The sequence below is a fragment of the Aptenodytes patagonicus genome, chromosome 5 (genome assembly GCF_965638725.1).
Source record: "Aptenodytes patagonicus chromosome 5, bAptPat1.pri.cur, whole genome shotgun sequence".
Lineage (NCBI taxonomy): Eukaryota > Metazoa > Chordata > Aves > Sphenisciformes > Spheniscidae > Aptenodytes > Aptenodytes patagonicus.
Window position 1 is genome coordinate 35,711,453 of NC_134953.1, and position 14,425 is coordinate 35,725,877.

Here is a 14,425-nt window from a genome sequence, read left to right on the forward strand (position 1 = left end):
TCCTGACTTTCAAGTTATTTATTTCAGTGCTATCTCCTAGAGTAGGATTAACAAAGTCAAACCATTTAACCGACAGTGATTTTTGAAAAATTGTAGGATGAATAGAACAAGTTTCCCTACGACAGTGGAAGGAAACCAGTTTTCCTATGGATTTGAGACCTACCTCTACTGTAGCAACCTCAGCTTATCCCAGGGACCTCATATCTCTTTCCCCTTCCTCCTCGTGCACCTTCCCACAGTCTTCAGCAGTTCTACCTGAACTCCCTCCTACTACCTGGAGGAGCCACTATTTGTGGCAGCTATGCCACCTGCCTTTTGACTGATGGCCTCCCCTCCACGCTGCTCATTTCCCTAAGGCTTGTCAGATCTGGAAGAACTCCACTCCTGTATCAAACCTCAGAGAGAGGGGAAAAAAAAAAGTGACTAAAGCCCTTATTTCTTAAGAAATCAAGGTAAAAGAGAAAGGTACAATTTTATTCCACCTATTTTGAGACTAAAGACAGATGAAGCCCTCAGGGAAGCAGCTCTTTTCAAAGGGAGGCACAAATACAGGCTTAGGAGAGATGATGTACATCTCCCTCTGACTCTACAAATGGAGGGTGCCAATGCCTCCTCCCTCATTCCTCTCTCCTTGTGAGTGCTCCAGTCAAACTCTTCTGTCCCACATGTGTAACTGGGAGCAAGGACTGGTATGAGTCATCTGACCCATTTCTAGCTGGATGCAGCCTTTTGCTTCCCCTCACGTTGGAAGTGTACACTTAAACATAGATGTGTCGGTTACAAGCTGTTTAGACCATCACTCTTTACAACACTGCCAGAGAAGCCAGCTGGACTGCTTATGGGTGGTCCAGACACCACAGACATGGAAAAGAATAGGGACGGCTCTTAAAGACAACACTGAGAAGAGTTAAAGACGCAGAAAGTTGTGCGTGCCTCTGTCACCCATGGAGGAAAAGAAACCAGGAGGCGAGCACATGATGGCCACGGCCGCCAGCTGGCTGGCACCAGGAGTTCCCGAGCTGTTTCTGTCAACCTCAAAGGGTGGGACCAACCCAAAGCTCCTGCCCGCCTGGTCAGTGGAGGTACAAGTTTATGGGAAAAGCAATTTTCAGCTGCAGTAGCTATTTTTAAGCCTGAAGTTTAAAGTAAGAGAAGTCTGAAAGATGAGGGCACTGTATGATTATGGGGTGCTTAAAATACAGACAGAAAAATATTATTTTATCCCTGTTTCAAGATGTGTGAAGAATTTTTTTATGTGTACATGTCATTACTACACAAGCCACGTTACACAATTGGCTTGCTCTTATGAGCAAACAAGTCACAAAACCCAAAAGCATCCAGGCCTGAAATACCCAATGTCTGCCCATAATAAACAGAAGAGTATCAGAGTTGCACAATGCCCTTTTCTCAAGCCTTACTTCATGGCATATAGAACTCGAATTTGTAATAGATCAAGTAAGATTAGTGCAGTATTACATCCTGAATCCGAGGTACCTATTTCATGATTAGTGAAAAAGTTTATTATTATTATTACTGCAACAACCTTGAAGGTGTGTTAAACATTTGACCTGTCAGCTCTCAGACATGCAATGCACATTCAGAAAAAGAGCGAAGTACACATGCCTATCACTGTGCATGTAACACCTCCCACAGGGGATTTCTCAGTGCCCTATCTTTACATCTGCAACCTTCAGCACAGAGGTAGACAGGTAGACCTTACTATTTTGAAACACTAAGGCAATGAGGCTTGTCTTTAAAAAAGTTGTTCTGAAGGAGAATGTGAGTAAGTAGGGTGGATCCAAGAGAGATTCCACCATAGAGAAAAACTGAAGTGTGTTCTTGATTCATTCTTAGCAGAGTGGTTTTTGGTTTTTTTGTTGGGGTTTTTTTTGTTTGGTTTGTTTTTTTTTTTTTTTTCTTAAAAACCAATATGCAGGAGGACATTTTGAAGACTGTGTGCACACCCTTCCACTTCCTTCCTTGAGTGGTGAAATACTCTCTTTGCAGGAAGTTTAACGATTGTGAAGGAACTTAATTTGAATTCTTTGCCCTGGCTCAGCTGTGCACATTTGTTCCAGTCCTGTGTGCTCACAAATCCTTTGGAAATACATTATCTCACACACACACACACAGAGTGTGGAATTGTCCTTTGTGGCAGAGCCAAGCTGTTCGAGCAGCTCGAGTCATAACATGTAACCTCTGTGTGTGTATTTGGAAATATATAATCTATCATGCACCCTGCTCTGCCCAACCCAGACACACAGCTGAAACGCACTGACTGCTTGGGCAAAGCAGAGTCTTTCCAGGTCTTTCCCTAAGTGTATTTTATTATGGAAAAACACGGTATAAACCACGTTTTGTTATTCTTTATTTGCTTGTCCAAAGCATAATGCAGTTGACTCCAGCTGCTTCGGCCAGTAACAGCAGAATCACACTCTTCAGCCCAGTAGTGCCCGTGACGGTACTGCCAAACACCACCCAGACAAAAACACCACACTGATGAGGTCACACATACCATACGCTGAGCTTTAATGCTTCACATCCCCATCTATAGTCCTTCAAGTAAACTACAATGCTTAAACAAATTAAGGCATGATCAGCTTTGCTGCTGCTTAACTTACTACATGTATCATAGCGAACAGACACATAACTGTCACAGAATAGTACAAGTAACAAGTAACTTCTTATTACAGAAAACCATTTCAGTTCTAATTATTTGATTTAGGTCACACTTGTAATTGTGTAGGCTTACTGTAGTTTTCTTTAAAATATTTTAATAACAAACATATTTGAAAGTGTGTTCATTTTCAATCTATAGGAAGAGCCACTATAACCTACATTTGTCAACTTTTACTTAATCACAAAATATACATGATATACTGTGAATGCAAAGTAGAAAAATATTAAGGACCTGACTTACACATCACATTTCAAGACTACGTTTCCTACAGATACTAGTTTGACATAGAAAATGCATGTTGTAAATTCTACGTCTATCACCTCCTGCAAAGGAACATAATTTTCATTTCATTGCTAAGCAAAGCACCACGGCAAATGTTCATATCTGCTTTCTCCACAAGATCCCCTTGTCACCACCATAAAAAGAACTACATGACTAAATGGTCTGACCATCCCAGATTAACGAATGAGTCAGTCTCAGTCACACACAAGTTTCACGTAGACAATAATACCGTTTGTATCCTCTGTGAAGCAACTGAGATAAAAGCCACCGGAAACAAGTTGTAGGTTGGTGTATAAGACACCACACATACAGAATCTAAGGAATTTTTACGAAGGGCAGGATTCAAAGCAGTACACACGTAAGGGAAAAGAAAAATCACATAACACATTTAGCTGTAAAGAACAAATTCACTGACAAGCATAATACTTGCTATAGAAAACCTTGTGAAGATATGAAAAAATGGAAAAAGGCTAGTATAGCGCAGCTGCATACCCTACTTTTAATAACGATATTCATCTAGCTCTTACAAAGGTTGTTGAATCTCTTAACAATTGAAACATGTTTATTTATGCAAAGAGCAGACATGGCATGGGAATCCATGGTTCACGATTCCCCAGTGAGTCCTGCCAAAGTCTCTTTACTGTTGTTCTGGAAGAACCACTTCTGGTAACGACAGTAATTTAATTCTTTGCCTACTCAAACTTTGTTTTTCTTGCCAAGACTAAAAGGATGCCAAGTGTGCTGTTTCCTTTGCCTTGAGCAGTTGTCACCTTTAAACTGGACAGCACCACCTTATTCTTGAAGCCCTTTAGCCCAACAGTTATGTTAAACAGCACTGCGTTTTTTGATCAGAACTCATCTGAGCAGAATTCATACCAAATGGTCGTCTGCGGCCCATTACTAGTATTACGAGTATATGCAACGATGGGAAAAATTACTCAGTAGTTAAGAATTGTATCTGAAGTGAAACGGACTCTTCCCACACAGATTCAAACTTTGTTTGTTTTGGCAGAAAGGTACTGGAATTTTAGGCTCTAACAGCAAAATGCAATAAAAAAGTGTTTAGATCACCATGGTCTCTAAGGACTTGATATTGAAAATGTACAGCCATGAGAGCTTAAACCAAAAACTAAACGCATTTAGAAAGACTCAGAGTTAACTCATCTCTGCAAAGAATGGCTCCTCAGTTCTGTCTTCTGCTCAAAAGCAGGTTAACAGTATTCCAGACCAAACAAGTGAGCAAAAAGGCCATTTTTTCTTCTTTTTAGAAAAGCATATTTTCACAGGAAGTTTACCAAAGATTTATCTAGGACCTGTTTTCATGGCAAAGAAAAGGAAGGCCTTCCAGAAAAAAGGTACAAGTAAAAACTACCTTACATTAAATTACTGAAGGCTAGGAATGCGATTTCCACCATCAACAAAAAATAACAAGCAAAACAAATGAATAGACACAATACTCCCACTTCAGGTATCTTTCAGTAGAAAAGTCTCATAATGATCAAGTCAATATTTCTGTCTAACACACTGCTAGTACATAATTCAGTTAACATATTTTGAAAAATAGTTTCTGTTCTCTTAAAGACATTCACTAAAGTTCTTATCTGTACAATTAACTTGTAAAAACTTGGCAATGAGACATTGGTAGCCCTGCAAAGAGAGACGTGCCTATGAAAATAATTTCTAAAACTTCTTATAATCGTTCAAATAAAGAAATCTTTGTTTCATGAAAGCTCGATGTTATTTTATGTATCTGCATTCAAGATCTGAGCAATATCCAGTTAAGATGCAAATTCTGGATGCCTCGGTACTTAAAAGGCATCTCCGCCAGCAGCCTTCTTGTAATGTTACAACAAACAGACAATTTAGGTCTCTCTTGTCACCAAACTACTTATGAGTGATACAGATCAGTAGCCTCCATCTCAGGCTTTAACAGGTAGCTGTTTGCTCCATGAGAGGGGGAAACAACTTGACCTCTCACACAGAATTTCCCTCTACGTGCCAAAAATTGAGGCCAAGAGTTAGGGAGACCAAGCTTTTATCTGGAACTATTTTTTACAAGCTACTGCTTTGTACCAGGTTTTGGTCAACACTTCTTTCAAAACTGTAGTTGCTAATACTGTTAATTACAGTATTATTTACAAAGATATTATGAAGCCAGCTGTTTATATGACACATTTTCAAAAATGACACCTTCAATTTGTATGCACCTTCCCAAATTAAGGTGCTTCTGTGTCTAATACTGTAACAGTAAATACTCCTTGAAGTGAAGGACCTAAAATGCATATAGCATTGCTATGTTACTGCCAGCCAGGCCTGGCAATAAGATTATTTTACAAAAGGCAGTCCTTCTCATATATTCAATTTGTTTTGCTCAGCTCATCTTGTAAGAAATGATCCATTGCCAAAAGGAGATTGATTACTGTTACTGGAATGAACGTTCATCAGAGATATGATCTTGATAGATCTCAGGCAAAGGACAGACACTAGCACAAGTATTTGCTTTGTAAAATGAATCTGGAAGATTGCGGCTGGGCTCTGAGGGTGAATTTACACTTCATGGCTCAGCTGATTTAAGAGGTCGCTGCTGCCAAAGGATGATATCCCACTCTGTGTTGCGTCATCCTGACCCCCTCCCTAGAGAAAGCCACAGCACTCACTGCACCCTGGGCTAATCCAGCTCAGCTCACTAACATCACAGACTTCCCCCCGCCCCCCGTTTTTGAAAATCAAGGCTGTGCTGATTTAGAAGGCTGAAGGCGCTAGCGTGAGGTCTGATAGTGGGAATTGTCCTCTGCGGCAGAGCCAAGCTGTTCGAGCAGCTCGAGTCATAACATGTAACCTCACCCTGACAAGAAGCGTTGAACTCGTTTGGCTTCCCCACCACAGACGCACAAAAGCACCAACCCTTCCACGAACTGAACCTCCCTCTCCTTTCCCCAGGATTCTCTCAGTCACTTCTCTTTTTCTAGCTCTATATTTGGTATAGGGAAAAAAAAAATCTTGGTGAAGGAGGAGGGAAGAAGGGGTGTCAGGACAAAATTACATAGCATTTATTCAGGGCCATCTGTTATTCCAAGTCTCAAAGTACTATTTCTGTATCACTGCAGTGTACCATCCCAGCCTTAAGAAAGAATTTATGGCTATTCTAATTGCAATCAGTTCAGCACAAGCTGAAATATCGAATGTTTTTCTACTTGTCATAGAAGAGATTTTTAGACCACCTTCTGGGGGGGATCATTGTTTCTCTTGTTCTTTAAATACACACACATTAATGTGTTTCTAATTAATGAAGAAGGCATTAAAATCAAGGATACTGGAAATGTTAGCAGGCTTAGAAACAACAGCAAGAGAAAGTGTTTTTTCTTCTTAAAAAATTAACATTCTCTGCTATTCATTCTCAAAAAAACATTAAGTCGGATATCACTGCAGTAGTACAACGACCTAAAAATTAAAGCCCAGCTTCAGAAGGATGGACACTATCTTTTATCTGCTCTACAATGGGACTGATTAACCTTTAAAGGGATCAGGTATTTTACTTAAAGGTGGTTCAATAATATTAGTTGCATAGCACTCCTTGACATGATCAGATTCACTCGGATCAGATACAGTATCCAATATAACCTTTCACAAAATGAGCAACAATCTCTGCCAATGATTAATAGGAAATTGTTCCTGTAACGCAGAACTTGACTGTAAAATGCACTTAAAAATAATAAACACATGGATTTTAACTAAGCTAAATGGACAGTACTTATACACTAACCAAATTTCTTACCTGATAGGGCTGAAAGGCACTATCTTCAGTTATAAAATCCAGCTGTTTGTCCACAAGGAATTCTACTGCAGTAATTGAATTGTATACACTTTTTCCAACCAAGGGCTTGAATGTCTATTGGAAAAAAAGAAAAAGAAAATTAACCAATTAAAAAAAGCTCAGCACATCAAACCCCCAGGACTGTATAAACGCTGACGTAATTCTTCCATCAAAACAAGTTGAAACAGAGTAACAATTACTAATTATACAAGAAAGGAGGATATTGTGTTTTGTCATTTTTCCTTTGTGCCGTTGGTGGAAAACCAGCTAGAAAAGGGAACTACACCATACATTCTTCCTTTCCCTCACTGTGCTTGAGCAAGAGTGTTTACCACAGAAGCCCAAAGTACAGGAGCACGATTATATCGTAAACATAAAGCTTAGGACGCAGATCCTCTCCTTCTGCCTGCAGGACTAGCTAGCGCAGTGGTAATTACACTAAGGACGCTGAAGTGGAAACCGACTGCAGACGTGAAAACGCTCCCCCCCCTTCCTGTTCTGAAATCGTTCACCTTGCCTCGAGTCAACCATCTCATTTCCCTGCCCGTCTCTGCGTCTGTTCTGGCTCTGCTGCCTGCCGCCCCCGCAGCCGCTCCTCCCTGCAGCAACCAGCTGCTCCGGCGCAATGGCTTCGGAGACGACAGCACCCGGTCCCAGGGCTTTTGCAGCGGGGCCAGGAGGTTTCCTGCTTCCTCCCACGTGTTGGGGAAGCAGGAAACCTCCTGGCCCTGCTGCAAAAGCCAGACGTGGAGAAAGGGGAGCAGGGAATAACGGGCTCCTCGATGCCCCCCTGCAGTCTTTGCCCCGAAGCACCCTGCCTCATCCAGGCACAGTGGGATGCAGTAGGCAAGTGGGGAGGGAGCCATGACTGACTTCAACGGGTCTCCCCCGAAAGGGGACGAGCAGGTAGTCCCCTTCCCTGCTGGCTGGGTTTCCTGGAACAGAAGCGCAAGGAGAGCGTGACTGAGCAGGGATCTACCAAGAGAGGATGAGTCAGGTGAAAAGGAAATCCCAGCGGATGGAGTGGAGAGAAAATGCCGCTCTGAAGACAGATGGGAACAGCAAGAGGAAGGCACGGGTGAACAAAAGAAACGACCACCAGAAAGAACATGCAGGATATAAGGAAAAAAAACATGGAGGGACAGAAAAAAAAAAAAGAGGAAAGTTATTCTACAGGACAAAAAAATTAGTAATGAGGGAAAACAGGAAAAGAAAAAAGCCCTTTGAGACTGGTTCTAAATTTAAAATGCAGGAGGAAAAGACAAAGAGGAGAAACAAGGGCAGGTCAAACCACATGAAGCATTGTGCAAATGCTACACCAACATCTGTTAAGATGCTGCTATCGCAACAGGACATCACTAGCTCACATGCAACACCCCGCAGCAACAGACCCCAAGTACTTACAAGGGGAGGGCAGGATCATGGCCGCCTATTTACAGATGGGGAAACTGAGGCACAAAGCAATCCCATAACTTGACAAAATTCACCTAAGCAGGGCAGCGACAGAGTCAGTGACCTGCCCTCAGCCAGTCTGCAGGCAGCTTGTAAGAGACGCACTCAAGGTTTTATCAGACTTCATTACCTACTTTACAAAAGTGTTGCCTTGCGATTAGGCTAAATATAACTCAAGCCTCTCTAGAGCTTCAGTTTTGGCACTTACTAAACAAGTGAGAGAATACTTCATTGGAGATACGTAATACTTTCTAATAAATATCTCCAACTCTACAAATGCTGAGATTTAATGTACTGCATTCTTGTTTCCATTTTATTTAAGGTTTCACTTCAGCTGTTACCCTTTCTCATGCAAGCAAGGGGGGGGGGGGGGGGGAACCTATCAGCCAGTCAGCCATCTCAACAACAGGGTAACTAGATAAAAGGGCTGGAGGGGTAGGAGAATATGATAATATGCTAACTACAGAGTCTGAATAGTAAATAATTATTTAATCTCTAATAGTTAAGAAAGGGCCTTTGCTCTTGCATCACTCTTCTATAATGGATCTTGTATTGCTAATGGTTCCAGTTAAGAGAGGGTGGAGTTCACATCACGAAATTGCAAAGCGTTGAGTGTATAAACTCACAAGCAGACAAACTTTTCTTTAAAAAAAAAAATCAATGTTGTAGTCTTTCAGTTCTTAATCCACCCCCGCGTCTTCGCATACACTGTTCTACTTTTTCCACGCTGGCTCCTTTCTAACTTTCTGTGCTATTATTCAGGTCAAGAAATGAGTTTCCGACTACAAACAACAGGACATACCACATCATTAGCTGCAACGAAACTGTGTGGAATGTGGCTTGCAGTTATCATTCAGGATTCAGACAACACTAGAGATTAAGGTATGTGTGAGCCACCGGTTTATCTAACTGCTGGTATTAAAAGAACTAGTTCCAAATATAGATCTGTGAGTGTGATTATTCTGAGAAGAGAAACGTAATGCCTTCTCATTTGCTTTCATATCTAAGCCTCTAGACAGGCCAACGCCCCCAAAATATGCATGTGGAGGATGCAGGCTATCCCACAAGCACAGAGGAAAAATATGTAAATAAATAAAGCAAAACTACACCATGTCACACACCTCTTCATACATGGATGGCTGCTCAGCCGCACACAACTTGAGATTTTTCAGATACTATTAGAAAACATTCCCACTATCAAAGAACAAAACCCCACCCTTTAAAAAAAGCAGGCCTTCTTGGGAAAGCAAAGTCCAGACTCCATCAGCTCCAGGAGATAGGCAGGTCACCAAGGAGATATCCAGTCTTGGATTGTCTTAAGTCTTGAGAAGTCTTAAAACGGAAGAAGACATGACCAAACTTCACCCCACACATCACATATGCACAAAGAAAAACAGACTAAGAGCACAGCAGGCAAGAGTCAGTTACTAGAGGCAAGCACGTGAGACATGTAACAACATGAAAATAGATGTAAGAAGGTCCAACGAGCTCCTCACAGACTTTTGGAGAAAGACACTCCCTCTTTCTGTTCCCAAAGTGGAGGACAACTTTAGGGAGAATCAGGCATACTGGCTGAAACCAGGAAAAACTGAACCTCTTCAAACAAAAATCTCCCTTTCAAACTTGCATAAAGCTTCCTTTTACCATCTATGTTAACCCAACTCCCTGAAGACCACAATTAAGCAAAGGACTCAAGCACTCAATTTTAAGTGACATCTGACTTCAGCACTCTTCTAAGAGGCTGCTTGAAAAAAATCCCACTTTTTTTCCCACCAAATTTCCCTGCTTGGCCAAAGGGAGCTCTATGAACACATACACACACTTTGGTTGCTTTGCTACCAAGTTCCCCAATACTGAATAAAACATATTTCTTACTCTGCCCCCCCATCTGCCCATGATTTTAGCCCAGCTCATGCAAGAAATAACCTGCCCACGGGAGGCATCTGGCACAGCTATGAGACTGAGAAGACAAATTGGTTAACGGCTGGACTCAATCTTAAAGGTCTTTTCCAACCCTAAATGATTCTATGATTCCCAAAATCCAAAGAAATTTTTAGAAAATATTAAGTACCACCACATCACAGCAATCTCAAAACTATTCGACGGCATTCACCAAATACTCACAAATACAGCGGATTACTCATAGACTGCTTTTTCTAACACCCAGTAACACAGCCCATCTATTTATTTATCGTTTCAAAACCCCCATGGCAACCACAGGCCCCGCTTTCCCGAGGAAGCAGTACTGAGCAAGCACATAGTGCGTTTTTACCTCTGCCTAATGCAATTAAGCAGCTGTAGACGTGGTAAGCCGCCCCCACCATGTGAGCAGGCAGTTCCCTGGCACTGGCCAGGGCTCCGAGAACCGCCGCACCTCGGCTGCGAGCTGCTGACTCCCGGCTGCTGCAGCCTCGGTGCTGCCAGGCTGTGACACCCAGAAGGCTCATCGCAGCAAACGCTCGGGTTACAGCTGAGCTCGCAGCTGCTGCCCGACTCATCCCGCACGTACCACTACCTCATTCGCCTCACTAGAGCTTACAGCCTGCTTAGCTGGACACCCAGCACTAAAGCCTGCTCCTCGCACCACAAAAGCACATTTTGCTATGCACAGGTACTGCATTTGCCTTTTTTTTTTTTTTTTTAAAATCTCTCTAGGGGAATTTATACCGTAAAGAGAACACACTTTTAAAAAGCTAAAAATTTATTCAAGAAAGCTATTCTTAAACTAAGACCTGTAACATTTTATAGGTTTTCCTCTTTAAACCAGAAAAATTGAAAAGATCGTGTAAACTTAATGTATACGTGCTAGTCAGCAAACTTTTCCACATAATTGTTCTTTAGCCTCGTTGTTTAGTCTGCAATAGCACAAACACTGGCACCTTTTCATTATGACACTTAATCATTCAAAATAGCTGTAGCTCTCTTCCAACGCCTATTTGTTGCCATGGTTTGTATTCAAAGGCAGAATTAGCGAGTGGAAAAGAGCACAAGATAAATAAAGCAAATCTGACATAAAACCCGAGCATCAAGTTTTCTTATTTGCAGACTACTTTGCCAGCATTCCCTAGGGAAGAGTCCATTTCCAGTCGAGGCGCTATTCCGGGCGGAACTCTCAGCCCTTCCCCGGAGGGGGTGTCGGAGCCCGCAAGCAGAAGGAAGTAACCGGCGGGACGCGGGTGCGAAGCGCCCCCGCAGAAAGAGGCACCGCCAGCCGGGCCCCCTCCGCGTCGGAGGCGGCGGGGGTGCCGCATGGCAGCGCGCACCGCGCTGCAACGATTAGCGCAGCCGTTTTGTAACGGGGGGGCTTCTTACCGCTAACGCCTGGACAACGGGCCCTTGAAGTTCAGCAGCCGGCGTTAACGGCTGAAATTTAACCTCTCTAGAGAAGAAAAAAAAAAAAAAATCCATTTCTTAAAAACTACGTTGTTCCCGTTTCTCCGAAGGGCGCAGGCCGCCCCTTCGCGGCTCCCCCAGGGCAGGGAGATATCCAGTACTCACGGTGTCTCCGGCCCGACTCGGTGGCGCACGGCCTGCGCTCACCCCCCGCCGGGCCGCGCACAAAGCCGCCGCCGGCCGCGTGCCGCACCGCGCCCGCGGAAGCCCACCCGTCACGTGCGCCGCTCCGCACACCGCAGAGACCGGGCTATGACACCCCCGCGGGCCGGGGGTGCGCCACGCTCCATCCCCGCGGCCTTGGAGAGCAAACAAAGACGCTCAGGCGCCCCTCAGAAAGTTAAAATGTCCGCGGGGGGTGTCCCGCGGAGGTGCCCCCCGCCCCCCCGAGTCATGGCGGCGGATTCCCGCCCCCCCGGACCCTAGCCGATTCCCCAGCCCATCGGTACGCACCTCGCTCGGCGCCCCGCGGCCCGGCCCGGCCCGGCCCGCGGGACCTCCGCGCCCGCCTCCGCCTTTGAACTCACAAGGAAAATGGTTCTCACCGCGCCGCTTCCGGGTCGGGTCGGGCCGGGCCGGGCCGGGCCGGGCGGCCGCGCCGGGGGCGGGGACGGCGGAGGGAGGAGGAGGGCTCGCCGCCCGCCCTTTGTGGGGCCGGCGCGGGCTAGCGCGCAGCTGGGCCAGCCGCGGAGGCCCCGGCGCGTCCCCGCTGCTGGGTCATGGCGCGCTGCCGCCGCCGCCGCCGCTTACATAAGGATGGGCGCGCGGTGCGCGAGGCCGGCCATGGCAGCGCTCTGCCGAGGCGGGGAGGAGCCGGGACGCGCCGCGCCGCGGGGAGCCGAGCCGAGCCGAGCCGCGCCGCGCCGCCGGGACCGAGCGAGGGGAGCAGCACGCTAGCGGGAAGGGGCGGCGCTCGGCAGGCGCGGCCCGCGGGGGCGGGGAAGCGGCCACGTCCCGCGGGGGCGGAGCCGCCGGCCACGTGTGGCGGCGGCCCGGGAGCGGGCCCGGGGCACCCGGGGGCCGAGAGCCTCCCGCCTCCCAGCGGGGCCGCCCGGCCCACGCCAGACCTCGGCACCTTGCAAAACCCGAAACCTAGTTTATGGCCTAATCCCTTCCTCCGCCCGAAAAGCCCCCACGGTGCCGGGTCTGTCCTCTGAAAGCCTTTCCCCATCCCTGCCTCGGGTGGGCTTTTTAAAGTCAGCCAACGAGGGCTACAATTCCGTCCGCGTTCACCCAAAAAACCCAAACCAAATCAAACCAACCAAAAAAAAAAAAAAAAAAAAAAAGGAAGGGCGGGTCAGGCATGAGCTCAGTGCCTGATTTCAGTCCAGAGGCAGCTGGAGCAGAGGGCGGTGAGGGGAGTGACCCGCACGGCAGGGGACGAGCCGGGAGCCTGGGGCTGCTCCGCTCCCCTCTGTGCAGCCACGTACAGTGAAAAGCCTGGCAGGGGCTGGTCATCCGAAAGCCTTTCACTAACAGCACGCTTCGCCGTGATCAGCAAGTATTTACAGCCCATAAACTGATACAAAACGTTCTCAAGCACAATTTTCTGATTTTCAGCATACAACCTGTTTCCTCCTTGATGACAAAAAAAACCATAAAGCATGTTTTCCCACTGTTGAACAGAAGTTAATGGCACTAACCAACTATTTGTTTACAGTTTACATAAAAGCATCAGTTCACCTGAACAGTCCAGGGGAAAAAAAGTGCACCGTGCACTAGCTAATGAGAAAATGGTTTCCAAACAGAAATTTAGCAATAACGCCCGTAATGCATTCCTTGAGTTTAGCTCACATACACAAGCATGGATAGAAGGGAAAAAAAAAAAAAAAAAGAAAATCACAAGGGAGGTTGTGATAGAGGCATTTATTTCCTCCAAACCCTTTAAACATAAACAGCTGTACATTTTTTACTTCATGGAAAAAATATAAAGCGTGTAGTTTGCCAAGAAAGTATGAGAATAATGGGAAATCAATGCATGACTACTTCTCTGTTCTCATCTTGAATTATTCCAAATGATGTAAGCTTAAAGGTGTACTGGAATGCTATAAAATACTCAGCTCTGAAATAATAAAATACTTAAGTACAGTTAAAAATTAAAGTTGAACTGGAAGGCTCTCTACCCACCACGGACTTTTCTCCAGCAACTGGTTTTCTTCCACAACAGTTCGTGACACTGCATGCATACACGCAGGGCAGGAACCAGGCTACCTGTACATGTTTTTTGTACACTACCCAGCCTACGCTCAAACCACATAACTGCAAAACTGGATTTTGCTTTGAAGGGACACTAGCAGAGGCAGCTTATTGTATTGATTTTCCCTTTTAAGTGGTCTTCCAGCCTTACGAGCCCGAGGCAGCTAGCAGCCTTATATGGCAGCAAGGCTGCGGGGAGGCAGCGGTGCCCTGAGCAGCCTCCATCTATTCCTGACCACCCAGGCCGGACAGTTGCTCCTCTCATTTTGGGCACCCCTGTGCACAGCCCCCCAGGGCTAGCCAGAGAAAGGCCGCCTTCTACCACCAGCAGAGCACGGGGCTCGCTAACCTACTCTGCTCCCCCAAAACACACCCCCTGCCCCAGCCAGGCCACAGTGAGGCTGCACTTCCTCATCTCCAGAGAAAAAAAAATAAACCAAACGTCTTAGTGACACCATTTTGACCCGATTTCTTTCCAATTCCTTCTTCTCCACCCCACTTCCCCTGGGGTAGGGGGGAATAACGCCTCAGCCCCTGATCACCGGTACCGAGACAGGCCATGCAGTAGCAGAGACTAAAATGCATCCTTATTCCGTGTTTGGTGCCGC

The 14,425-nt window shown here is 45.6% G+C and overlaps 1 protein-coding gene across 6 annotated transcripts in view; it reads right to left on the minus strand.

The window, feature by feature from the left end:
• Window positions 1-14,425, minus strand: part of JMJD1C (jumonji domain containing 1C) — a 172,745-nt gene that overhangs the window by 51,291 nt on the left and 107,029 nt on the right. For 2 of the 6 annotated variants that reach the window (XM_076339343.1, XM_076339349.1), the window contains one exon: window positions 6,738-6,851. In XM_076339343.1, the coding sequence (XP_076195458.1) occupies window positions 6,738-6,851 (114 nt within the window). Of the gene's footprint in view, window positions 1-6,737; window positions 6,852-11,726; window positions 11,746-12,074; window positions 12,168-14,425 lie in introns of those variants that run through there. The other 4 variants (XM_076339347.1, XM_076339344.1, XM_076339345.1 and 1 more) reach the window with 4 other exon arrangements.